We start from the raw sequence: 26,411 nt of genomic DNA, 5'->3' as shown, positions 1-26,411 counted from the left end.
TAAATAAATAGCTTGTTTATTAGTAATATGTTACATTATTAAAGTGCATTGAGAAGAGATGCAGGGGCCGAAGCTGGAAGGCCACCAGCCCCAGGCCCTGCCCCAGGCTGGCCAGACACAGCCAGAGAAAGTCCCAGCTCTCTGTTGAAGCCCATGGACAGGGCTGAGGGCAGAGGCGCCCACCAGGAGAGCTTGGCCCAGGGCGTCCCTACAGGAATTCACAGTTTAGCCTAAGTTATAACATGTCCTGAGCTGAAGGTGGGAGGCTAGGAGCATGGAAGCACAGCCCCTGGGGAAGGGGGCTGAGGGGAGGGGAGGGAGACCCCCCGCCCCCCAACCCCCAATGCCAAGGGCAGAGTCCTGAAACCTCCTCCTGAGGACCCGGCTGCTCCTTCTAAATGAACATGGCGAACCTGGGGCTCAGTTTTCTCCTTCATTCTCCCCTGTCTCTCTCATCCCACCCTCTCCCATAATCAGCCCACATCAGGGGCTCAGACACCATCCCCCTCAGACTGGGCTCCCCGGGCAGAGCCAGCTCATGCTACTCTCCTCCAACCCATGTCCATTCCTGGACTCTCATCCTGTCCCTGTCCCCGGGAGCCACAGCTGGGACCCCTCCCCCATGACCCATCCCTTCCCAGCCCCACCCTTCCCCACCCCACCCCAGCATGTAGTTTTGGTATTTCATACAGATGCAGTCAGACGTAGCTATACATGAAATAAGCCTAACATAAAAATAGAGCTTCTTCCGTCCTTCTGTCCGGAAAGCAAACATCCTTCAATAAACATGCAAGGCAGCTGCCTAGTGGGACCCAGGGCTGGCGAGGTGGCCACAGAGGGCAGCCCTGGGCCTGCAGGAACACTAGCCACCCCCAGCCATGGCAGGAGGGAGGATGGGCAGGAGGGGGGTTGGGTATAGAGAGTCCAGAAGGACTCAGGCCTCAGCCCAAAGGTCCAGAGATGGGTTCCCAAGTCCCCTTTTGAAACCCCACTTTCTGGCCCACAGGCTCTTGGGCCAAGAGCATTATTGATTTAGCCAGTTTGAGTTTTTGAAAAATAGTCCCCAAAAGATAAAGTCTTGGGTCATCAGTGCCCCGGCTTCACAGTCAGAGCCTTCATTCTCTGGCCCACACCACCCCCCGCCCCACTGGGGCTCAGCAGCCGCCTGCGGCTGGCCATCTCCAGGCCTGCTGACCCCTTCAGGTTATGCAGTCCCCCTGGAAGAAGTGGTGGGCAAGGAGCTCCCGGGCCCAGCCGGTTCTGGGTGTGAGACTCTTCTAGTGCCTTGGGGCTGCAGAAGCCTGCAGCATGCTCAGCCCCAGGAAGCCCTAATGGACCAGCAGGCCAAGAACAAGCGTGGGCAAGACACCTAGCCAGAGGGAGGATGCCAGCGTGCAGGCGTGGCCCAGCAGGTGTGAGGCCGTGATACCATCCTCACGCATCAGCTCCCAGTGCTGAGCCTCGCGGAGGTAGGAGCCCTCCCGGGCCTCGCAGTAGTAGTGGCCGTACTGGAGGTCCGTGAGATTCTCGATGAACAGGATGCAGTTGGGGCTCTGGTGGCCAGGTTCACAGCTCTGCTCCACATTCTCCTCGTGGCGCCATGAGTAAGTGGCATGGCGGGACTCCATGGGGCAGCTCAGGTAGTAGCGAGAGTTCTGGGCCAGGGAAACCTTCTGTAGTGGGGCCCCTTCTGGAGAGGGATGGGAGGGGCTGTGAGGAGGGGCTGAGGGCTCCCAGAAAGGCTGTGTCCTCCCCCGCTGATAGGCTGTCAAGGCCAAGGCTTCTAAATGAACATGGGGAAACTAGCGCCCAGTCTCCTCCTTACTCTCCCCTGCCTCCCTCACCCCACCCCTCTCACAAGCACCCCAACACCCAAAGGGCTCCCTCCACAGGACTGTCCCGCCCCATCTGTCCAGGGCCCCCAGGACCAGACTCTGCCTCCATCAGATGGGCCCTCATCGGACTGGGGCCTCAGGGCAGGGCCAGATCAGGTACCTGGCTTTGGGTTGGGGCACTCCTTGTGTGGCTCTTCTGGATTGATGGACTGCAGCACTGGCCTGGAGCCGGAAGGAAAACAGAGGCTAAGCAGACAGGAGGCCACAGGCCCGGCTCTTTCCCTTCTTCCTCCCCCACCCAGTATTCGCAGCGGTGCCCACCCACAGGCGGCTCTGGCCAGAAGGGACACCTCCTGGAGCCCATCAACCCCCAATGCTGCATCTACTTTCTCCTAGGGACAAGAGGTTCTAGCCAACATACTCTTGGGAGCTGTAGATGGAGGCACAGCGGTTCTGAGTCCAGCCGCAGTAGGGGTCTCGGGCCATGAGGCAGCCGTGGCAGCCCCCGCTATAGACTTCACACAGGTCCAGGGGCACCTGGCTCACCTCCCACTGGGAGCTCACATACAGTTTCCGCTGGAAGGAGAGAAGGACTGGGTCAGGCCAGGGCCTCCACCACAAATGAGTTCTAAGCTCCCAGGCTGAGGTTCAGCTGTTTGGCAGGCCGTGGGGCCCAGTGACTCAGAAAAGGACATGCAGATCACACACAGAGAAACTCTGTCCTCAGCTGGCCATCACTGGGCAGCCCCATAGGACAGGGGTGGCTGGGGGGTAGGGAGGCTCACCCGGTCAGCGTCCAGTGACATGGCCTGGATAGTGGCTGCACGGCGGAAGGGCTGGATCTCCAAGATGTTGAAGACAAGGCTGTGTTCTTGATCCCCAGACTCAACCACCTTGTGGATGGTGCCCTTGTCTGTGGGTGAAGGGCAGAGGGTCAGCAGCTGGGAGGCCCACCCCGGAGCCAGGCAGCCTCCCTCTAGGCTAAGCTGACCAGGAAAGACAGGTTGGGGTGGGCTGGGAAGTGAGGGCTCAGGCAAGGGTCATAGGACTCGGGTGGGGTGGGACAGTGCGACTGAGGAGGGTCATCCCAGGAAGGCCAATGGCTCCCCAAGGCCACAGGGGAAGCTGGAGCATGAACAGAACCAGCAGGCCCACGTGCTGCCAGGCCCTAGCTCCATGCATTAGCATAACCTTGCTCATCCTCCACCCCCCTGGGAGGTGGGGATTATCACCCCCGCTTCGCAGATAAGGAAATGAGGCTCAGAAAGGACAAGCAACTTGCTCAAGGTCACACAGCGGTAACTGGAACCCAGAGCGTCAGAACCCCACCCCTCAACTTATCCCATAAACCCCCCTGCTTCCTGGATTCTCTGGGGTTTTTTTTTCTTTAGATAAACTTTCTATTTTGGAATAACTCCAGGTTTACAGAAAAACTGCCAACATCGTACAGAGTTCTCGTATACCCTTCACCCAGTTTCCCCTAATGTCACCGTCTTATATAACGGTGGTATGTGTCGCAGTTGAACAGTTGACACTGGTATATTATTATTAACTTGACTACCGACTTTAAGACTTTATTGGGATTTCATGGGTTTTTCCGTTAATGTCTATTCCAGGATCCAATTTGGGATTCCACACTGCATGTCGTCTTAGGGGATTTTTTTTAATTGTTTTTTTAATCTAAAATCTTAGATCTGAAAAGGAAGGACCTAAGATTCCACAGAGGGATTTCCAAGGTCCCACACTAGGCTACCTGCCTCGGGGGCCAGCGCTCTCTCCATCCACACCTGTCGGGAATAATGGGCGTGCTGACCTCTGCATCCTCCCAATCCCATCTCACAGGCTGTCCCAGTTTCTAGAACAGCCTGCCTCCTTCCCCCTCCCTCCCAATTTCCCAGGGCATCACTTGCCCCAAAAAAGCAGTCAGATGATGAGATAATTCCTGCCTCGGACATTTCCTCCCGTGTCTGTGACCCGACTCTTCCCCCGCCCCCCCTCCCTGCAGGCTCTGGGATGTAGCCCCATGCTCCTTTGGCCTGACAAGCTCCTAGCCCAGTCACTGCCTTCACACACACACGCTGCCCTTCACCTCCTCCACGCAGCCTGGTGACAGCCTCCCAGAGCTTCTTCCCCCTGTGAGAGCCTCCCATTCTTTGCAGAGGGCTCAGAAAGTTCTATTTCTTATCTGGCCCCAATCCTTCCTGCTATAGGCTCCCAAAATGGTACCTCTCCGATGGCCCTCAGGGAGAAGGGACACAAACGCCCTCATCGCTCAAGTACACCTGCTTCACAGATCTGCAGGAAGGGGGCCCACTGTCCCTCAGCCCAGGCCCAGTCTTCCTTATCCTGGCTCCTGCTCCCAGTCCCACACCTTGTGACTTCCTCATCTCCTCTTCCCCAATGCCCTGTTGTCCCCATGGCTGGCCACAACAGCTAAGCCAGCCACTGCTGGAACAGAGTAAGGACAGGGGCCAATGGGTGCAGCCAGGATGAAGAGAGGAGAAAAGAGGTGGGTCTCGGGACTCAGAAACTAGGCCTGTTAATGGGAAGTTACTCTCCCCCAGATTCCCAGGAGGCACAAAACCTTATGTGGCCACTGGAGTTCCTGTCGTGGCTTAGTGGTTAACAACCTGACTAGCATCCATAAGGACGCAGATTCAATTCCTGGCCTCGTTCGTGGATTATGGATCTAGCATTGCTATGAGCTATGGTGTAGGTCACAGACATGGCTAGGATCCTGTGTTGCTGTGGCTCTGGTGAAGGCCGGCGGCTACAGCTCTGGTTGGACCCTGGCCTGGGAACCTCCATATGCTGTGGGTGTGGCCCTAAAAAGACAGAACAAACAAACAGACAAAACTTATGTGGCCACTATGGCCCTAAGAAAACCCCCAGGTAAAGCAACAGCAGGAAGTCACATGGGGCGAGTATGAACAGTTGAGGGGCGTGCTTGAGAACTGGATTAAGTGACCCCAGAGATGCTAGGCATTGGGGCAGACACTGCCTTCTTTTTTCTTTTTAGGGCCACACCTGCAGCATATGGAACTTCCCAGGCTAGGGGTCAAATGCGAGCTGCAGCTGCAGGTCTACGCCAGAGCCATGGCCACGCCAGATCTGAGCTGCATCTGCGACCTACACCACAGCTTGTGGCAATGCCAGATCCTTAGCCCACTCAGCCAGGCCAGGGATTGAACCCACATCCTCATGGACATGATGTTGGGCTCTTAACCCGCTGAGCCACAATAGAAACTCCAGACACTGCCTTTCTGATGGCACCACCACCCAGTGTTAAGGAAGGCCTGCAGTAGCCCCCCAGCAATGATCTCCATGCCCACTCCCAGAGCTACCTTTGCCCACAGCCTGGGACCAGGAAGCTGCTACAAAGCCAGCTCTGGGCTGGCGCCTCCATGGCTGGTGACTTCCAGGATGCAGGGACATCTCTCAGAACATTCAACCCAGCTTCCAGGGTCAGCCAGACCCTGCTCTCCCAAGGAAGCCCCCTTCAGGGAAGAGAGGTACCCCTGCAAAGGCTCTGCCATCTGGAAGTCCTTCTTCACATCTCACTAAATCCTTTGCATCCCACATCAAATGTTTCCTCTCACCTGCATAATAATCCCAAAGACAGGAAGAGGGTCCACTTTCCCCACTCCACCTGGCAGAGCCCCCACAGGACACCCTGGAACCAGGTCCTTCCTCCTGACTTTCCACATCTCTTCCTACCATCTTCAGAAGTCAGACAGCTGGACCGAAGCTGCCCCCAGCTTTGCTCATACTTGCCACATTGTTGCTTCAGAATCTTGGCACCTGCTCTTCTCCCAGCCTATGATACCCTTCCCTTACCCCTCTGCCTCACCTCCTCCAGGAAGCCCTCCCTGCCTCATTCTTCCACGGCCCACATATTAACTCCTGACAGTTCTTTGTCACTCAACTCTCCCTTCTAGGTATCAAGATCCAGCCAAGTATTAATTCCATTATTCTTTATACCTTTCATATCCATCTGTACAAAGCCACTGGGGTGGGGGAATGGGTCCCAGGAAGCACCTCACCTGTGGTCAGGTAGAGCACGTGGAAGGTCTCCCCATTGCTGGTATGCATGCGGTGCACGACCACTTTCTGGTAGTGATGCTTAGAATGGAACAGCGGCGTCTTCAGACGCCCCATGGGCTCCACCCTCTGTACCACCTCAGGGTGACTGTCGGCCACCTGGAAGGTCTCTGTGGGTATGGCCTGCCGGTCTGGGAGGCACTGGACAAGGAGCAAAGGTCCAGATCAGTGGGGTGGCTGGGAGGAGGGGCTGGGGCCTGGGGCCTGGTGGGTGTCCCTCTCACCTTGCCAGGCCGTGGGTCGGGAAGGTCCTTGTGGTAGCCTCTGAGAGCAGAAGTGCGGAAGACCCTGTCGATGTCGCCAAGGGAGTACACGCAGACAGCCGAGTAGTTCCTAGGCGGACACAAAGACCACCTGAGAGGGGAGCCCAGGACCTGCCCACCTCCACTCCCCAGGGCCAGCCCAGCCCCAGACAGCACAACTGCAGCCTCACAACCAAGCTCCCTGGCCTTCGAGCTCCAGGGGGGCAGGGACTATCCTGGGGGCCAAGGCCAGTGCCTGAGTTATCAAATACCACTGAAGGAAGGAGAGGGGAAGCTCAACCTACTTCCTTTCTGCCACAGGAAAAACCACAACCCATGTTCTGTCCCAGAATCATTGAGTTCAGACACCAATGCCAGGGCAGGAGAAATCCCAGCATGCGCGTCCTTGCCAAGCTGACGCCCAAGGAGGCCAGGCCCCCATCCCCTTCTCAGCCTGCTGGGTCCACCCACTCAGGAGCCCCACCCTGTCCCCCTCCTCTCCCTATACACACCCAACACTTTTGCCTGCCTTGTTTTCAATCAATGAGCGATTAAGAGGTGTGAATTATCAGGCACAGGCACTGCCTGTGTGGGTGTGATAGCACCCCGCACCCAGAACCCCGAGGGGCCTCCGCAGCCTTCTTCCAGGGCCCAGCACTGGCTCTGAGCACACAGCTGGGGGACACACAGCCCCAGGCGCAGCCATGAGCATGCATTTGGCACGTGGATGCACACCCGTGTGTACAGACTCACAAACACACTGGCACACATCTCCCTGAGCACTGTCTGCCCACCAGGCCCAGTGACAGTCCTGTCCCTTGAGCCTGAAGTCCCTACTCTTGCCACATCAGCCATCCCCTCAGCAGGGCCCAAACCCTCGGATCCCCACTTGACACTTAACTAACGCCAGCCTCAGCCCCAGGACAAGGGTCACTCACCAGGGGTTGGAGAAAACTCCATAGACCCTCGTGTCCCTCCACTGGCCATTAGGGTCGGGGAGGAGGAAAACGTCCTGCAGCCTGTTGAAGTTCTTGTTGGTGGCAGTGTCACTGCACACCAGCATGGCTTTCAGAAAGGTGTTCCATTTGGAGACTGATAGTGAACTCTCACCACCCTGGTCCCCCTGGAAGGGTGGAGGGGAGAGAAGCTCCTCAGCACCCCCTCAGCTGCCAGGAATGCCAGCACCCAGGCTTCCCAGGAGGAAGGGAGGCCCTGAAAGGGGCTGGAACCCGCCAGGGGATGAGGCCGAGGTGCCTCATGACTCAGGCCGGGTTCTTGGGCCAGGCTCCAGACAGGACACCTGCTGGGTGTCCATGTCAGGTCCCCACAGAGCACACTGGCTCAGACACACGTCTGCCCATTCTCACACATTCTAGCCCCTTCAAACAGGTGAAGCTCAACACACTCTCATGCTCACACCCACGTGCATACCCACTCACACAAATGCACACACTTGCACCTATCTCATGTGCACGTGAGCCCAGCCACCTTAACCCACTCACAGATGCACAGACCCTCCTGTGCACACACACTTCCTCTCACAATTCCTCACAGACTCACACATTTCGCACACTCCTTCACACAAACATGTGTGCACATTTGCAGACGGGCACTCGCATACTCACTCGCTCCTATGCAGGCACAGACACACACACTTGTTCACTCAGCACCCACTCACCCTGCACAGTTGGGCCACACGGGACACGTTGAGAGGGGCCTCGGGATTCTTGTCAGGGTTGTCCTCTCGGAAGAAGTAGTAGATCTTGTCATCGTAGGCCTGGTCCTGGCGCACGATGGTGGCCTTGATGAACTGTGGATCTGCCAGGGACAGAGGCGAATGGGTGTGAGGCTGGGAGCCTCTCAGAGGACCCACTCCAACCCTGCACACCCTCCAAGTCTGCACAAACAAACCCGGGGCAAACGGACCTGGAATAAACTTCAGGACATCAGGTCCGACATCCCAAGGGGCCTGAGACTCTGTACCCCACCCCACACCTGTTTTGCCCTCTCCTACAAAGATGTCATCGGCCCAGGAGCAATGACTCATGCTTGGGGACTGAGGGGAGCTCCCTGGGGGCCCCTATGTCACTTCTGCCTAATTGGCAGAGCCCTAATGAGGAGGGAGAGAGTACTGCCCTCGCATGAGCTCAGCAGAAGGATATGCTACGGCTCCTGGGGACCCCACACTGGGGCTGGGGCTTCCTATGATTTGTTCCCAGAGGGTATTGGGCCCATCCTGCCCCCACATCTTTGTCTGTACTATTCCCCTGATCCCTGGCAGGCCAGAGTCCTCGGCTCTGCCCACACAGGGCTGTACCAAGCCCCTGCTCTCCTAACTGGTCTGTGGCCAGGGGCCCTTGGGGAGCCTTCCCAGGAACGTGAGCATCCTATCTGTCACCCCGGGCACTCACACCTCCTCCTCCAGCCCAGCCCAGCCGGAGCTTGACTCACTTTGCATCACGGTATCACTGGTGTACAGTTCACTGTCGCCCTTGATACGGCGGAACCGAGGGATCTTCCCATTGTATTCCTGCTTCCGGATGGTGGAGTACACCTCGTCTCCTGGGCACAGTGGGAGGGGCAGTGGTAAGGTCACACAGCTTCTGGAAGTACCCCCAGGCCTGGGCCACCAGGCACAGAGCTGACCACCCTCTCCAAGCCCAGGGTGGTAGCCCTCTGGAAGCCCTCCTGCTCCAGCCACAGCCCTACCGTCAAACAGAACCAAGGAGTTCTCATCCGGGCTGAAGGGGGCATAGCCTCTCTTCTCACCAAGCAACACCGCAGTGTCATTCACCTGGGGGAGACCGGGGGGAGGGGGGTCAGACCGCCACGTGATCCCATGGCCACTGCCTCCCATGGGCTCCAGCTGCCCAGCCAGGGTCCCTTATCCTCCCAGGAATTCTGCTCAAGGTGCGGCCAGCCTCAGAGTCCCCCCGCCTCCTTCCCACCATGGGGGCAGGAGTGGGAAGCCCACCCAGACAAGGGTAAGCTGACCAGGCACACCGGGAGGGGTCTCCTCACCAGTCTCCAGCAGCTGGGACGCCGGGCGTTGGTGCCGCAGACCAGCAGCCCCTCATTCTGCATCTCCAGGAGTGTGATGTAGTTCTCGCAGTCCTGCCCCGGAGAAGGGGAAGGAGAGGGGTTGATTGGTGGCCCCGGCAGGCCTAGCGCCAGGAGCCTCAGTCTTGGGGAAGAGGGCATCAGAAGTCTGAGCACACCAGGCAGCCTCCAAGGAGAGCCCAGAGCAGGTCCAGCCGACTCCAAGCCCCGTAAGAGCAGAGGAAGGGCCTCAGGGAAGGAGTGTCTCCCCCTCAGACTGGGACCCTAGGGCAGGGCTCAGACTGGGGCTCCCAAGGGAGGGCCATGCCTCCTTCCTCAGACTCTCAGGAACACCCATCCCTCTACCAAAGGACCCAGGCTCCCCCCTGCACACCCTCTCTCCCACTCACCCGCTTGTCCCGGCAGGACCCCACCGTGGAGCCGATGTTCACCTGGGGGGAGGAGAGGGGGCATTAGTTCACTCTGTCGGGGGCCAAATGCCCCTGGAAGTGCTTTCCATGCATCCTCAGGACTAGCTCATTTGACAGATTAGCAACTAGGGCTCGGAGAAGGGGAGTGATTTACCCGGGATCACATAGGCTGCTCAGCCTGAAACCTGGAGCCAAAGCCCAGAGCCCATGGGCCAGCCAGAGATCTCAGAAGACAGGGCCCGTGGGGTTCTGGAGCCCAGCTTCCTGCCCAGGCCTCAGCAATCAGCAGGACTCACCGGACAGGCGCGTTAGCTCTGTGCTTCTCTCCACAGCACCCCACCACCCATGCCAGTTGGGACCACCTTAAGGGAATCTACCCCAAGGACCATTTATGGTATATACTAGGGGGTCGACCAGTTTCAGAAGAGATTTCAGCTCCCCCAGATGCCCCGAGGCCCCTCCCTAAGGCTGGAGGGGCGATAAGCAGAGATGGGAGTGGGGAGAGATGCCCAGGCTCACCGTGTGCACGGAGGTATTCTTGCCCTTGGAGAAGTTGAAGATGTAGACCTTGTTGCGTCCACCCACCCATAGGAAGGCGCTGCCTGGCTCATGGAAAAGCACTGTGTGCGGCTCCACTGGGCCAAAGTCCACATGGTCCTGCCCTGCATGGCCTGAGGAGGAGACAATGGGCAGAAACATTGAGGCTGGGCCCTGGGCTGGAAGATCGTGGCCCACCTCCCAGGCACACAGGCATCCACTGAGAAGCTAGTGCTTGGCTCCGGCTAGGGCAGTGCAGAGACTCAGAGCCATGAGCGAGAGAAGTAAGGGGGTCCTCTGGTGGGGTCCAGCCACCAGCTGTCCTCACCCCAAAGCTATGCATAGTACCCACTCTACAATATGGGTGACCTCAGAGGGGGGCAGGATTTAGGGACCCCTGGGAGAACAGACCCCCCCCCAACACATACTCTGCTGTTCCTAAGGGGCTGGGCTCCAGCAAGAAGGACCAAGGCCCCCACCTCTGCTCTATGAAACTCTCTGTGCCCAAGACAGACCAAGCAGCTCCCTCCACCCCTGCAGGCAGCAGGGCCTCTAAGAACCCCACTTACAGTTCAGGTGCCCAGGAATCATGCTGCTCAGAACCCATCCCCTCCTTCAGGAAGCCCTTTCCAACCTCGCCAGGCCCACCCACTCTCTTAGCAAGCAAGGTGGTATAGACCAGAACTAGAAAGGAGTCGTAAGGTTCACTCCCTCCCATTTTACAGACGGAAAAACAGAGGTCTGGAGAGCGGGTCTGGAGAGAACCAAGCTCGCATGGTCAGTAGTGGGCCATGAACTCCAGCTGGATTTGGGGACCTGGCCTGGTTTCCCAGAGTTGCCAGCTCACCCCGGGGCATAAGGTCAGCCCGCCCTCCCCAGCAACTCTGGGACAGGAGGCCCTTCACAGAGCACAACCTGAGCCTCTAAGTAGAAGGGCTGACTGGAACAGTTCTGCCCAAAAAAGAAACTGTCTGCAGCCACTGCCTCCGGGGAGAAGATGTCTCATCTCCGGCGACATTGCTGAGGTTGTCCTGGTTGCATGGCTAAATTACAGGGCTGGGACAGCCTGTGGCTGTGCCCCCAGCAATCAGCCAGAGCCAGCATCTTCCCACCTCTGACCAGCCCAGAGCCTCACCCAGGAACTCAGCCTGACCGCTGTTTTTTCAGCTGCAGCAAACTCAGGGGCAGTCAGCTTAGTGGTGACACCCAAGCAGGACACACTCCAGCCCAGACAGAAAAGATCTGCCATGCCCTTGAGTTTGCCCCCAAATCTCCCTTGGTGCCATTTGAATCCTTCCTACCGATTCTGCAGTCCACAGGGAAAAGAGCACTACCCACCAGGTGACCCCCACCCTTGCTCCCTGTCCTTAAGATATGTCCCTGCATGGCCAGGTGGTCCCTGGAAGTGGGCTATTCTCACTCTCCACCTCGCTGTGGTCTGGCTCACTGTACAGCGGCAGAAGCTGAGGGCCCCTGGGGGACACTCTAGCCCAAGGTCATACCAGGAGGCAGGACAGATTGGCCCATCCAGACTGAGGACTGGCTCTCGTGCGCGTTCACGGAGAGGCCAGCATCGCAGGCCACAGACAAGCACTGAGCTCGCTGCTCTGGGGTTCACCCGGCTCTCCTCGGGTGCTCCACAAACAGCCTGATGGCTCAGAATGTCAGGCCTCTTTGAAACCTGAAGCTGCGCAAGGCAGGGGCTGAGAGCCCATGTTCTGCCAAGTGGCAGAGGTAGGGTATCAGCCAAGGCTGGGCAGGGCTGGCAGGTCTCAGGCTCTAGACTTCCCCTCCCCCCAGCTGGGATGAAATTAGAGTGCTGAGGTCAATCATAAGGCTTTTCTGTCTCAGCTCCAGGGCTCCCTGGCTCCCCTTTCACCTGCGGCCTGAGCAGCAGCCACGTCCCCATCCTGCAGCCTAGCCCCGAATCCAAACAGTCTGATAACCCCAGCTCCTCACCACCTCCCCCAGCCAGCCAGGTGGCTGGAAAAGCTTATATCTCTGTCTGAAGATGTTGGGCTGCGGCCTGAGATCTGAGGCCCCCCGGGGCCGAAGAGGAGAGCTCCATGGCTCAGGTCATGCCGGCCACCTCCACCGGTCCCCTCAGCTCACACAAGGCCTCAGCCCCAGGCCTCAGAGGAGGGGCCTGCACAGCCAATGCACAGCTCCAGTCGTGGAGAAAGAGGCACAGGAGGGGGGCCTGAGGGAGCCCTTATCTGGGGTCACAGGGTCATCAAAGTGAGGAGAGGCAGTCCTGCCCTGAGGAGTCCAGTCTGATGGGAGACGCAGCCTGGCTCTGGAGAACAAGGTCCAAGTGGGAGGCCCTGGCTCTACCCCGGCTGGAGGGGTGAAACAGCCACACCAGAGCAAGCCCCTGCACCGCTCAAGCAAAACTGCGTCGGTGCAGACCCCAGAGTTGCTCACAAAGTATTTCCGAGAACGCAAAAGGAGGGTGAGGGCGGCCTGCTGCTGGGGTGCAGCATGGGGGGGCTGCCGGGCAGGACATACCTGCACAGACTCCTAAGCCTGAGCCCGGTTCCCCTCCAATCCTGGCTGTGGCTGCCAGGCTCAGGGGGAGGGGGAAGGCAGGGACTGCTCACCTCATTTTGCAGAAGAGCAAACAGGAGCCCAGGAGCATTGCCTCCCTTGACCCCAAGGCGCTCACCCCTCCCGGCTCTGCGCCGGGTGATGTGTATGGGGGAGATGGCACCAGCTCGGCCCCAGGATGAGGCCTTGGCCCGTTCTCTACCCCAGCCCCAGCCCGGCTCCCGCACTGCCCAAGGCCCTCAAAGGGCCTGATTGTGCCGGGGAAGTGTCTGAGCGGCAGCAGCTCGATGAATACATGAAAGGCAGCTTTGTTCAGGTCACAGGAGCGGGGGCTGGGGGCTCAGGGGCAGGAGGGCTGCCTGGAAGTGAAGGCAGCACCAAGCCTTCTCGGCCAGGATCCGTGGCCCCATGGCACCAAGAGGGGAGGGGGTGGCATTCAAGGCTCCACGCAAGCAGGAGCTGAGCAAGGCTGGGGGCTGCCCCTAAAGAGGCCCAGCCGAGGGAGCAAATGCCACATCCCTAAATGCATCTTTCTGCTTCCTTAGGAATCTGAAAGGATGGGGCAGGCAGAACGCTAGACGGGTCAAGAACAGGCAGGAAGAGAATTCCAGGCAGTGGGAACAGCTTGAGTAAAGGTGGGGAAGCTGACTGAATGGTGGGTCCAGAGACCCAGTGGGAGAAGAATAGGAAGGTGGGCTGAAGTCCGGAGTGTGATGAGAAGGGAGACGCACCCAAGGACTCACCCACCTACTGCCTGTCAGTCCCTGGAGCTGCCCTCTGCTTCCTACGGGCAGGGCCAGCATCCAGCAGCCTCCTCTCCTCCATCACCCCGCCACCCTGGCTTCCCCTGCCCTGACCAGCCCCCTCCGCTTCCCATCCTGGATGTCTAAAAGGAGCACCGTCTGGCACCGTGTCTCCCCCTTCACTCCCCGGCCTGACGCATTAGTGGCTGACTAAGTGGTAGCTAAAAGCTCCCAGAATAACCAGGGGTTCAGGCAGGAGAGGGGGCTAGGGACACATGAAGTGGGCATGGCCCCCGAGGCAGACCAGCACAAGACACCCCCCTCCCCACCCCCATGTGGTTCCAAGCCAATCCTGGCTCCTTCTGGACCAAGAAAGGGTTCACTTGCGCTGCCCCGGACCCAGCTAGACTCCAAGGCTCCCTAACCCCCACTGTCCTCACAGTGGCAGGACCAACAAGGCCCAGCCCCAGCCCCAGCCAGAGATGAGAGTCACGAAGGTGGCTGGGGAGGAGTTCTCTTGTGGCACAGCGGGATAAGGATTGGCACTGTCACTGCAGTTGCTTGGGTGGCTGTTGTGGTGCAGGTTCAATCCCTGGCCTAGGAACTTTCACATTCCACAGGCATGGCCAAAAAGTAAAAATCAGAAAGGACATGTGAAAAACACAAATTTTTTCAAAAAGAAGAAAAAGATGGCTAGGTGTGAGGGGACAGGCCCCCCACCTCCATCCCAGGCCCCAGGTCATCCATGGGGCTCCGATCCTATTGGAACAAGTCAGACCTCATTCCTCTCGTGTGCCCCCACCCCTCCCACCACAGTCCCAGAGACGGACTGGCTGGGACATGTGTGAACTTCTGTGGAGCAGGTTTTCCCAAAGCAAGGCTGCCTGGTGGAACATCATTCCTCCTCACTCACTGGGTGCTGTCACCATCTGGTCCCTGCCATCCCCCTATCTTCATTGCTTGTGAAAGAGGGCTGCTCAGGGGAAGGGTGCAGCGACAACGGTTAGAACCGGGGGGCAGTGTTGTCATCTGTGAAGGAAGCAACAATGGATGGCCCCCATGATCTGGTCTGGGTGGGCACAGCCTTCCAAGCTGACCCACTGAACCGACGGGCCTTGAATGCTAACCTCAAGGAGCCCTTTGAGAGCGGGCATTGAGGCAGGCCCTGAGAATGGCAGGAATGCGGTGCCCAGCAGGGAAGGCCTGAGTCAGACAGCCAGAGAGGCCCCCTGGACGGGTGGGTCTAGGGCAGGAGCCGGGCCAACCTCCGATTGGGGGTCCACCCACATCTGGCAGGAGCCTCCTCCCAAAGGTGTGCCCACCTGAATCACTGGGCCCACCTCACGCTGTCACCAGAGGAAGAAGACAGAAGGCACATGCGGGGCCCAGGAATTAGCCGGCAGCCTTTCCCCTCTTTGGAACCCACACCCTACAGGTCAAGGTAGAAGGGAAGGGAAGGGAAGAGTCGCTGAGCTGTGGCGGCACAGAGGCCAGAGGGACTGCACCACTGGCCCAAGGCACAGAGTGAGGGAGGCACAATCGGGGTAGGCTGCAGCTCAGGGTTTCTGGTGCCGTCACCCAGCTCCAGCCCACGGCCACAGCCCAGACTTCCTTGAGAGCCTCTTATCTTCAAAAGGCCGAAGTTCACCTTCTCTCTACTCCCCTAAGTCATTTCCTGCTCTTCGCCCTACACTCCCGTGTCCTCCAGGGGGTAAGTCACTAACCTGACAACTGAAGGGAATGACCCACCCACCTACCTTCCAGGTAGGGTCCTGATCTCCAGGGGCCTTTAGCAATCAGAGTCTTCAACACAAAGGAGTGACCCCCTGCGTGGGTCAGAGCAGTGGACAGAAACCTTTCCACTGGAGGAGGGTGCGGCAAAGGAACAAATACTTCATCGATGTTGCCTTTTGCAGGAGCGCCAGGGATGAGGGCTCGAGAAGCCTCTCCTCGTACCCAGAAGTGAGGTTTCTGGGGTAGCACCAGCCCATGCTAAGGAAGGGTTGTGGTTGCTGCTGGGGGGCCGGCAACACATGGCAGGGCAAGGTTCCAGACAGCTGCCTGGCAGGGGCAGAACTGGTGTGCTGGGGCAGGTGGTGGGCCCTTGCGGCAGTACTTAGCTCATGGGCGTGGGAGGCGCGCCTCTCTTTATCAGCCATGGGAACAATGAGCTGTGTTCTGGGCCCAAAGGACACGTCTTCCCACCCACCAAGGTCAGCCCAGAGTGGGAGGGGAGCATATCTCCATGGGGGCTCAGCTCTGGTTCCAAAAAACCCTTTGCTCCCTTTGGCAGGCTGGGGTCTGATTGGCTGTGACCGTGACCAAGAGCAGACCTTCCTGGGTTTGGTTTCCTCCTCTGTGCATTGGAGGGGCTGGTACTTGCTAAGGTCTAGGTTTTATGACCTATCATGACTCTTGGAACAAAACAATCAGGATTGGAGGTCCCTGATGGTTCAGCAGGTTAAGGATCCAGCCGTGTCACTGCAGTGGCTAGGATCACTGCTGTGGCAGGGGTTCGATCCCTAGCCCGGGAACTCCCACATGCCACTGGCATGGAAAAAAAGAAAAATGCAGGGTTAAGTTTGGGACCATTTGGGGAAATTGTGGGATTGTGAATGCTGAAGAAGTCAGAGACGGCTTTCTGGAGGTGAAGACAGAAAAAGAAACCACATCCTCATCTGCCCCCACCAAGCAGCTCATCACATCCCCCAACCACCTTGCAAAGAAGGTGGGGCAAGCATCTGCATGCCCATTTCATAGACAGGAGAGCTAAGGACCCTCCACGCCAGCTCTGTACATTGTGTGCTTTCTACATCGCACCTCTGCCCTTGAAGCACCAGAGGCATGGCCTTCAAGGAGACCAGCTGGAGCAAAGGCTTGGGGAGTGGGGTGGGGGAAAAGCAGCATGGAGAGCAAGCTAGGGGTGGGCAGGGGGTGGGGGTGGCGGGTCTGAGCTGAGACAGATTCGGGAGCTCAGGGAGGGAAGGCTAGCACTGAGGCTCAGCTGGAGTCAGGAGGGGGCTCCAAGCCCAGGGAAGGCAGGAAGCCATGTCCTGTCCAGATTCTGGCCATTTTTCAGCCCAGCAGGTTCCAAAAGCCCCAGCGTGAGGCTGAAGTCAGCTGGTGGCTCCTTCGAAGGAGAGGACGGACAGAGGTACAGGGCCCGCCCTTGGGCCCAAAACTAGAACAGGGGTCAGGGAGAGGGCAGAGGGTGGCTAGACCACCCCCCAAGGGGAAGGAGGCACGCAGGATGGGAAGACTGTGGAAAACAGAAGGTTCCTCAGTTCAGCCCTCGCCCAGGCCAGTGGGGGCAGAGAGCAAGGCAGCCAGCATGGCCAGTTAGGGGGAGCTGGCAGGAGCCAGGCTGCCAGGGCTGCATTTCATCTGAAATCAGAGATGCCAAAGGCAAAGGAGTATGACAATGACAACGATGATACCCCACTCCCCCGACCTAACCATCCGATAGCATTTACTGTGTGCCGGGCCCTCTTCTACACGAGTGTCAGATCTGTTAACGCATTCAATCACCACTGAACTGTTATGAGGTGGCTTCTCTTATTATGCCCACGTGACAGATATGGGCAGCCAGACCCAGAGAGGTTGAATAACTTGCTCAGGATCACACAGCTAATGGTGGAGTCGAGGTTGACCTGCAGGCTGACTCCAGGCTCCCCCATACAAACGAGATGACTGAGGCCCAGAGAGGGTGGAACCTGGCCAGAGGTCACTTGGCCAAGGAAGATCTGACCTCCATCATGACGCCCCAAAGAGGATATATGTAAATGAGTGTGGGTGTCAGGCTTGAGGAAACGAGGGACTAGGGATCTGGGGGTGTAGCATAGTGTGGGCGCTAACCAGCATATAAGTCTCTCGTGATCTCTGCCCAGAATAGAAGCGCTATGCAGTCTGGGGCAAACCACAACAAAGGGAGGAGGTGCTCAGAGACCCTCCAACCTGCACGGGCAAAAAACACTTGCCTCCACCCCCCTGGTTCCTCAGCTCCAGAACCCACAATGGCTCCCAACTGCCTGCCTCAGCAGGGCCCAACTCCTCCAACTGGCAGCCCAAGCCCACCTGTCTCTGCTCATCTCTGCCCTGGCTGCTTCCCGCCTTTGCACTTGTGCTTGCGCTCTCCTGTCCCCCTTCTCCCTGTGCACGTGGTCTAACCTGTCCTTGAAGATCTAGCCTCAGTCCCCCTGGCTTCAGGAGGAATTCCAGACTGCTCCAGCCCCACAGCTCCGTCCTCCCCCTGACTTTGCGCTACACACCATCTGGCACACAACCTCTTCTCTCAGATCACACTGTTTGGTGGAATTTCAGCTGGACCGTGGGGTCCTCAAGGTGAAGGCCAGCCCTCCTCGTATTCCATGAAGGTGAAGCCAAGGCCAGGACTGGGCACGTGGGGGCAGCGCAGAGAATAGGGAGGAGCAGGACCGGGGTAGGCCAAACCCCAATGTCAGACAAGGAGACATTTTAGAACAGTGGTTCCTGGGCCACTGACAGGATGCTGAGCTTCTCCCAGTGACCTTCCTTCTTTACCAGGCTAGCCCAGAGCCCCAGGCCCAGAAGATAAAGAACACGAATAGCAATCTGTGCCACACTCTGCCTCACCCCATGCCCCTGCTCCTCTCTCTAGCCTGGCTCTTCCCCCTCCCCCAGGAAGTCTTCCCTGATTGCACCACTCCACACTGACTCTTCCTGCTCTCACATCCCGTCCTGTCACAGTCCTTGTCTGCACAAGGCTCCTGAGTTCCCCAGGTGCCCTCTCTAGTCACAGGCAGCAGGCCCACCTCTCCAGGCCCCAGCATGTACCCCCAAGGGCAAACCCAGGGTTTCTCCCCACATCCCTGCCCCAGAGCATCTGAACACAGGCCTAGGCATAGAGTGGGGACTCACTGCCCTCCAGTGAGGGCTGTCCCCAGGGGTGCTGGTTCACAGCTCCAGCCCCTGATTGGAAGAAGGAAGGTATAGGAAGGCACAGCAGCATCAAGCTAATCCCAGGCTGCTGTGAGGGTTAAACCCAGATTAGCCCAGGCCGTGACACGGATCAACCTGCTCCCCGAGACCTGAGGCCCAGCTGCCCGGAGGGAAAGACCAGAAGAGGTGCATGGAGTTGACCTAAATCTAAGGTCCTGAAGGGAGGATGGTCATGGCCACTGGGGCTCCTGGGAGCAGACAGGGCCAGGACAGGGGGAGTCTGGGCTCAGCTGAACCGGCTGAAGAGGAAATGGGCTCAGGGAGTCCTCAACCTGGAGCCAGAGCATGAAAACAGACAGGTGGACGGAGGCCAAGAGCTGAGGCCAGGGCCAGGCTCGGGCAGAAGACACAGCCCTGGTCCCAACTCTGCCTGTCTCACTGGGTGACGCTGGGCCCATCCCTGTCACCTCTGGCCTCGGTTTCCCCATCTGTGGAACATGTGGTTGGCCCAGCTGATCTCTGACATCTGTTTTGTGTCATCAGGCTGTGTGAGTTAAGAGTCATCCAGGAAGGCTCCTGGGAGGAAGTGAGACAGAAAGGAGGACAGGGGTGAGCTGGGTGCAAGAAGGGTAGACCAGCAGGACAATGACCAGCAGGGCAATAGCGCTGAGGCGGGAAAGAGTAGGGAGCCGCGGAGCGGGCAGGGAGACCTGCAGGAGCTAAGGCGGGCAGTGCGCTCCAGGTGGAATGCTCAGCACAGTGACCCGGAGAGATGGGGGCCCTCAAGGAGGCCAGGGCAGAGTCCTAAAGACACAGCAGGGCCCGGGCCAAGGCGCAGGGGTGGGTGGGGGTGGGATAAAGGGCTTGGAGGCTGAGTGGAGGGGGTGAACCCCCCCCCCCGTACCACAGGGAGTGAGAAAGGGACAGGTCTAATGGTCCCTCATGGCCTGTGCTGGCTAAGGAAGGGAGCAGCCCATGTTCTCTGACTGGGACACCAAACAAGGGGCCACAGCCCCTGCTCCAGGAGGTCCCCTTCCTCCCTGCAGCCTGGGAGAGAGGAAGCTTCCGGGGCAGCCAGGCCTGGCCAAAAAAGGAAAACAAGAAAAGGGGAACTTTCTGGCCCCAGGGCTGCCAACCAGAGTGGGGGAAGTCAGACTCTTGTGACACAGCTAGACGGCCCTGCAGTGGCTGAAATGAAGGACACAGAACGCGGGGGTGGAGGGTAGGACATCAGCTGGGGCTTAAGCTGTCACCTCAAAGGCCACCCACTCCTACCACTGCCCCCTGCAGGCCACTGGGCTCCATCCCCCAGACTGAGCCTCAGCTTCCCACCTGTACATTAGGGGCGCTGGCCTGGCCCTCCTCAGAGAAAGATGTCCAGCTCTCCCTGCTTCTCCAAGTGCCCAGCGTGGGGAGTGATCCACCCCCACCAAGGATGTGAAGGTTCCTGGAAGGGGAAGCTGGGCAGAGGAAGGGCATCTTCCCCTCCCACACAGGGGTGTTGGGGGGCCTCCCAAATTAAGAGTCTCTGCTGAGGAGAAGACGGGCCTCTTCCCTGGAGAAGTCCTGGTCAGGACTCAGGTGGCAAGCCCTGGTGTGGACGCAGCCCCAGCTTCCCATCAGCGGCCTCTAACACTGGCGGGTTTTTCGGGCCTGCATGGCCCTTCTTTCCTACCCAGGGGCTGGCTGTGGAAGGTCAGGTAGCATAGCTCAGATGTCCCCTCCATCAGGACACCCTCCCGGAGCCCCCAGGCTGACTCAAAATCTCCCTCTTAGTGACCCCACACACAACTCCTCTCCTCTCTTTGGTCCTAGTTGCAAGTTTGGGGGTCTGAAATCCTGTCACACCTGGGTGCTTCCTCCTGTCCCTCCTCTCCGCCAGCTGGCTCCTATTCCTCCTGCCATCATGATTTACCACTTTTTTTTTTTACTACCACACCTGCAGCATATAGAAGCTCCTGGGCTAGGGGATATATCAGAACTGTAGCTAAGGGCTACACCACAGCCATGGCAATACCAGATCCGAGCTGCACCTGCGACCTAAGCCATAGCTTGTGGCAATGCTGGCTCCTTAATTCACTGAGTGAGGCCAGGGATCAAACCTGCATCCTCACAGAGACAAGGTCACGTCCTTAACTCACTGAGCCATCATGGGAACTCTGACTTATCACTTCTTCCAGGAAGTCTTCTCTGATGGTGCAGACTGCCTTAGGCACCTCTTTGACCCCCACAGCTGCCCTCTGTTACATGGCCTGACATATTTCACTGTAAATGCAGGCTGACCTGCCTGTCTGTGTCTCCCCATTGTCACAGAGAAACCTATGGATCCATCTAGTTTCTCATCCCTGGTTCCCAAAGCTGAAGACCAGCATAGTTTGGCCCTTGCAAATGTTAAATGTCAAAAATGCTGTATTAGGGAGTTCCCTCGTGGCTTAGGTCACTGCTGTGGCCTGGGTTTGATCCCTGGCCCAGGAACTTCCACATGCCATGTGGGTGCAGCCAAAGAAAGAAAAAAAAAAAAATGCTGGATTACTACATCTACCCCCTCGAGACACAAACCAAATGAGCCATTTCCTCCAGCTGATCCTCAGCCTTCAGCTCATAAGAGAAAAAAGATAAGAACACGAAACTTAAGGATTTCCCCTGACTTCCCAGATTTCAATTTCTCTTCACTGCTAAGGTTTGAACAGGCCACTACAGCCCCTCCCACCCCAGAGGGACAAGAGTTCCAGGGGATTAGTGCTCTGATAAGTATAAGCTACTCCTTACACCTGCTTTGGAAATTTGAAGAAACTGAGGTTCAGAAAAAGGCAAGCACTTGTCCAGAGTCACACAGAAAATCAGGCCAGAGCTGGATCCAGAACCAGGCTTCCAACCTCCCGTCTCTTTTCCCCACACCACAGTCAGCTTGGGCCCAAGCCAGCATCTCCTCCACCCCAGCCTGCTCTTAGAATCTTCACTATGCAGGACAGAGGGGCCTCAGAGCTTGGCAGGAAACCCCTGGTGACATCATCAAGCATCTCTCCTGGCTTAGAAACCTCCCTCCTCCTGAGAATTGCCGCCCCTGTTCTGCAGGGGGAGTTCACCTTGAAGATGACGAATACATCTAAGTTCCCAAGGGGGCAAGGATTTCCACTGGAAATGGTGATGCTTGGGGAGCCCCAGCTGTGACCTCATCCCCTGTAGGAGGTGACAACAACCCCCTGCCCTGGGGAACGGCTCCATAATGGCTCCCCCAGCAGCCACCAAGTCAACGATAACATCCTGTTGTTTAATTGGACAAAGGAGAGGGTAGAACCGGCTGGACAGGTAGAGACTGGGCTATGTTTCTCTCTGTGGGCAGGCTGGCTCACCTCTGACCTTGGAGGCCAGGGCCTTCCTAGGCTTCTCCATCTCCTCCAACCAGAGATGGAATGGAAGAGAGGTACACAATTTACATAAGCATGTCAACCCCCACCCTCACCTGCTGCAAGGAGGTCAGGCTCACACAGTCACATCTGTGACTGGCCCATGTGGCAGTGACAACCCTGAGGGGACAACCTCTAGAGCCCTGGCAAGCTCTGAGGGTCAGAGACAAGTACAGAGCTCAAGGGCACCCCTCCCTCTGACCAGAGCTGCCCTGGGCCAGGCCTTCATCAGGCTGGAGAGGCATCAACCTCCTCAGGCAGGTTGGGACCCTCTCAGAACTCCTTTATCTAATCTTTCTCTAGGACTTAGGGGGTCCAAGCAGCCGAAAATAATAGAGACGATCCCTCATATCCACTCGTCCTCGCACCTGTCCTGACTTATAACTAAAACCCCAATCTGGGCCTCAAGGAGAATCATCTCCAGAACCACCACTATCCTTGATCTAGACATTCCTGGAGGCCACTATCCCATCCCCTCAACCCACTGGTATACAGGGACCAGCCTACAGCAAGGCTGGGAGGGTCCTCCTCTCATCCAACTCCTGGGTTTGCCTTGCTCAAACCCATTCCTGTCTGACTGCCATGTGTCATCCCAAAGGAAATAAGAGGCAGCTGTCAGCTAGGCATACCATTACCAGCTGGTGGTCCTGGGGAACAGGTGGACGGCAGGGTCTCTTTGGCCAGTGGGGTGCCTGGCACCAGTGAAGAAGACTACAGACACCCTTGGACAAGACAGGTGAGGGACTGGAAGACCCCAGTGGGGGTCAAGAGTGCATTACCAAGCAGAGGGCACAGCCAGTGTGGCTACAATGGTGACTGCATGCAGGAGAAAGAGCCCTTTGGAAAGTGGGTAACAGGACAGAAAGCAGCTTTAAATAGCCTCAGGGTGGGGACTAAGTGCCCGAGCTGGGGAGGCAGCATTAAGTGCTAAGAGGTGGGTGTGCATTAAGTATCTGTGTGTGGAGGGGTATCTTGGGAAGACTTGGGGGATGGGGGTGAGCAGAGCCAAATGCAAGGGGTTTGGCACAGGGGCAGATTCCAGAACATTTAGACATGGCCATTCATCCCCTCCAGAGTGCACAAATGCTGTGCTGTCCAAGACAACCAAGAGGAAGAAGAAAAAGCAAATGCCAAGAAGGCAGAAGAAGCCCAGCCTGGAGCTGGTCTAACTGAGGGGTCTGCAAGTGACCACCATGAGTAGGTGCATCGCCAGAGGTCCAACTGCCCTGCTCCACTACCACAAGGATCAGCTCTGGCTGGGTAGCTGGGCTGGCCCTCAGAGTACCCTCTTCATGATCAAAATACTGCTTAAATCTTTCTTCACTTTCTAACCCAGAACAAGCACCGGTCCTGTGCCAGATCAGAGCCCCCTGTCTGCACTGTGAGCTCACACAATGCAGAGTGACCTTGGGCGAGTCATAGTCTCTCTGCTGCAGCCGCAGCTCAGGACACTCATTTTTGGGTTTTTTTTCCCCCTCTCTCTCTGCTAAGAATACCTGCCCCAGATAATGCTCAGGCTCCTGCAATCCCTGCAAACCGCCTCAGGCATCAAAAGGCTCCCAGAGAGACCAGACCTACCATTCCCACCCCCACTGCCAGTCCACCACCACCACAGGGGGGCTGCAGCACCTGCCAAATTTGGGGACAGAGCATAGTCGTCCTGGGGGTGGGGAAGCATTTTTGTGCAATGCAGGGAACTTCAGTCCCTTGCAACACAAAACCTCAAAACCTACCCAGCCAGCTTTTTGACCCATTGTACAGTGATCTAAACTGAGGCGCCCCTGGGGAGACTTCGGTCCCCCAAGTTCACATATCCACCAGGGCCTAAAAGCTGCAGCCCCTTGCCAGATCCCCTACCTGGGGGTCCCAGTGGCCGCGCCCCACCCAACTGGCACTGCCCCCCATGCTGGCTCGGATTCCTGGTGACAACTGCCACGTGCGGACAAGGGGGGAGCGGCGGGTCCCAGCATTGCAGAGGCAGCGCCGGGGTGCCTGAAGCCTCCGCACGGAGCCACGTCCCGGCTCACTACAGGGTACCCACCCCTTTACCCGGCCCGCGCTTGGGGCCGGGGCGGGGGCAGGGGCAGGCAGCGGGGTCTTTGTTCCCGCAGCCGGAGCGCAGCGGCGGCGGCAAAGGGTCCGCGCCCCCCTTGCCGGCCCAGCCTGCGCCCTGCGCGACAGCGGAGCCCATAGCTCAGAAAGAGAGGAGCTGGGTGGGGGTCCCGGCAGGAGAAAGGATTCTGCACAGAGGCCTCAGCGCTGGAGGACTGAGAGCGCCTCGGGGCCGAGAGAAGGGCCCTCTCCCTCCCCCCTGCACCCCCGCGCTGCGGCTCCCGGCTGCGGGCGGACTTGGAGTGACTTAGCCGGGGCTCCAGCCCTTGCCGCTCGCTCGCCGCAGCGTCACAGCCCGCTCCGGCGTGGCAGCGGGCACACTCACACATTCACCCAGACCCACACGCTATCCGCGGGGACAGCCCAGGACCTGCATAGCCGCGCGCACGCACTCTCTCCAGTGCTGCACACTCCGCACCCGCCCCGCGCGGCATCGGATCTCGAGCCGCGCTGCAAGCGCGGCGCCACCTACCTTTCCAGACAGCAGAGATGCGGGGTCCGCTCTTCGAGTGGCCTTGAGAGGCGGCGGCCGTCCAGAGCGGCAGCAGCAGCAGCAGCAGCAGCCGCAGCGGGAGCCCGGACCGAGCCTGCGGACTGGGAACGCGGGCGCGCGGGGCGCCGAGGGCGGCGCATCCGGGCGGAGGCGGTGTCATCCCGCGGCCCCGGAGCAACGGCGGAGAGCAGCCGAGACTGAGCCAGCGCCCGACCGCAGGCAGATCCAACGAGAGGAGGCGGAGTCAAACGCCTGACCCCACCCCGCCCCTCCCCCGTCCCTCTCCGACTTCCCCACCCGCTGGCTTAGGGGTAAAGCAGTGACCGCTGTCAGGGGAATCTTCGACACCCCTTTCCTGGGCAACTCCACGGGGATAACCTGGGGGAAGGGGAGCAAGACAGACTTGTGGTCTCCTGTGATCGGCGCCAGGTCCTGTCCCCTCTCAAGGCCTTAGATTTACTCCCCCCACCCCAGGAAGGGATTGGCCTAGAAGTCAGAGAGGACCTCTCCTGAGGGAACAGACAACCTCGATAATGATCAGCTAAGTGGACTCTGAAGGCTGTGGTTCTCAGAGGATGGGCTGACCTGAGTGGACACGGCTCCTCTGAGCCTATAAGAAGGAACAAGACGCTTTCCCCTAAGGAGGGGGTGTGGGTTTTGGGCAGAAGGTCGATAATCTGTAGGGAGCACTCAGAGCCCCATCCTTGCTCAGCTGTGAGAACACGGAATTTTCATCTTGGCCTGGCTCCCTCCCCGCCTTTCTCCTCCCTTCCCCAGCCAGCAGCCTTCTGGGCTGCCTCCCCCCCAGCCAGCTGGTGTGTGCTCAGAAAATCCAAACTCATTTCCATGTGAGTGGAGGGGGATATAATTAAGAAGTCCCCTTCCCCAAGCAGAAAGAGAGGGGAGCATCCTGCGTGCCCAGGACTCACTGTTGGGAAGGCAGAGTCAGTCAGACCAGCTTTAAGGGATCTCTGCCCACAAGATGCATAGTTAGTGCTCAGCTATGCAGGCAGCCTGATGACCCCACCATGACCCCCTGCATAGGGTCCGGGCCAGTCCCTCTACAGTCACCTGAACAGCCCAGGCAGCTCTGCTTTCAGCTCACCTATTCAGAGCCATGTGCCTGCCTTTCTAAAGGAGTCTTCTCTCCCTCAAGCCAGAGAGGTCCCAGACCCACCTCTGCATCTGCCCAAGGTAACCATGGATGAAAAAATCCACTTATCCAGTGCCTACTGGATGCTTACCCCCAGGTGGACTGCACAGAGAAGAGACAGGGTGAGGAGTAAGTAGCAGAGGTGCACTGCAGCCTTCAAGACCCACAGACCTAGCTGGACTTGAGTCACACGCTGCAGACACCACCAGAGACAGAGAGCAGCCTGTCCTGGCCTCAGCTCCAGCTCCAAACCTCTGCCCTGCTCCATGGCCAAGAAGAGGTTATCATCAGGAAGTTCTGCCTTACCATTCCATATTTTGCTTCCAGCTATCCCCTCCTGCTTCCCTAAGTGTCACCAAAATACACCAACAGGCCAAAAGGCGAAATCAAGATGGCTCCAGAGATCATGCAGGACTAAGTTCCTGGCTCACTGGATGGGGCCAACAGCTTCATGAGGCCCAGAGGGACACTGCCCCAAAGGGAGGGAGGCTGTGGACAGGTGAAGAGCCCCTCCTCAGGCCTACACCCAAGCCTCTGGCTCTGAAGCCAGCAGCATGTCCGAGCCCAGGCTAGCCTCCACAACTGAAGCTCAATTTCTAGCCCAGGACCTCATCTGCTAAGCTATATGGCCTCCAGTGTCTGCCCTCTCTGCTCAGGTAAAAAAATAAGTAATTGCCTGCCCCACCTTTAAGAACTGAGAATTCAGAGTTAATGATAACACTGCCCACATGCATGGCAACTCGCAACACACAACCCACTCCCACCTACACTCTCCCCGCCAGTCCTACATTCTCTCCCATGGTTAGGGAGAGAGCACAACCCCGCCTTAGAGGAGGAAACTGAGGCAAAGAGAG

General features: G+C 58.1%; 1 protein-coding gene across 2 annotated transcripts; it reads right to left on the bottom strand.

Annotated features, from left to right (window-relative positions):
- SEMA7A (semaphorin 7A (John Milton Hagen blood group)) lies at positions 1 to 24,616 on the bottom strand. Of its 2 annotated transcripts, none has more exons than XM_021099054.1 (14): positions 24,384 to 24,616; positions 10,168 to 10,319; positions 9,628 to 9,669; positions 9,200 to 9,292; positions 8,888 to 8,972; positions 8,630 to 8,740; positions 7,857 to 7,996; positions 7,117 to 7,301; positions 6,161 to 6,269; positions 5,879 to 6,077; positions 2,621 to 2,748; positions 2,257 to 2,411; positions 1,996 to 2,057; positions 1 to 1,690 (listed from the first exon to the last, which is right to left on the bottom strand). In XM_021099054.1, exons 1-14 carry the CDS (start codon positions 24,562 to 24,564, stop codon positions 1,329 to 1,331), a joined length of 2,004 nt encoding a protein of 667 aa, XP_020954713.1. In that variant the 5' UTR covers positions 24,565 to 24,616; the 3' UTR covers positions 1 to 1,328. The 2 variants fall into 2 exon arrangements, with proteins under 2 accessions (XP_020954713.1, XP_020954714.1); XM_021099055.1 differs by lacking the exon at positions 24,384 to 24,616 and adding an exon at positions 12,786 to 13,170.

Source organism: Sus scrofa, chromosome 7 (genome assembly GCF_000003025.6).
Source record: "Sus scrofa isolate TJ Tabasco breed Duroc chromosome 7, Sscrofa11.1, whole genome shotgun sequence".
In the NCBI taxonomy this organism is placed as follows: Eukaryota; Metazoa; Chordata; class Mammalia; order Artiodactyla; family Suidae; genus Sus; species Sus scrofa.
The sequence above is the reverse complement of the archived record's forward strand: the minus strand, read 5'-3'. Positions and strand labels throughout refer to the sequence as shown.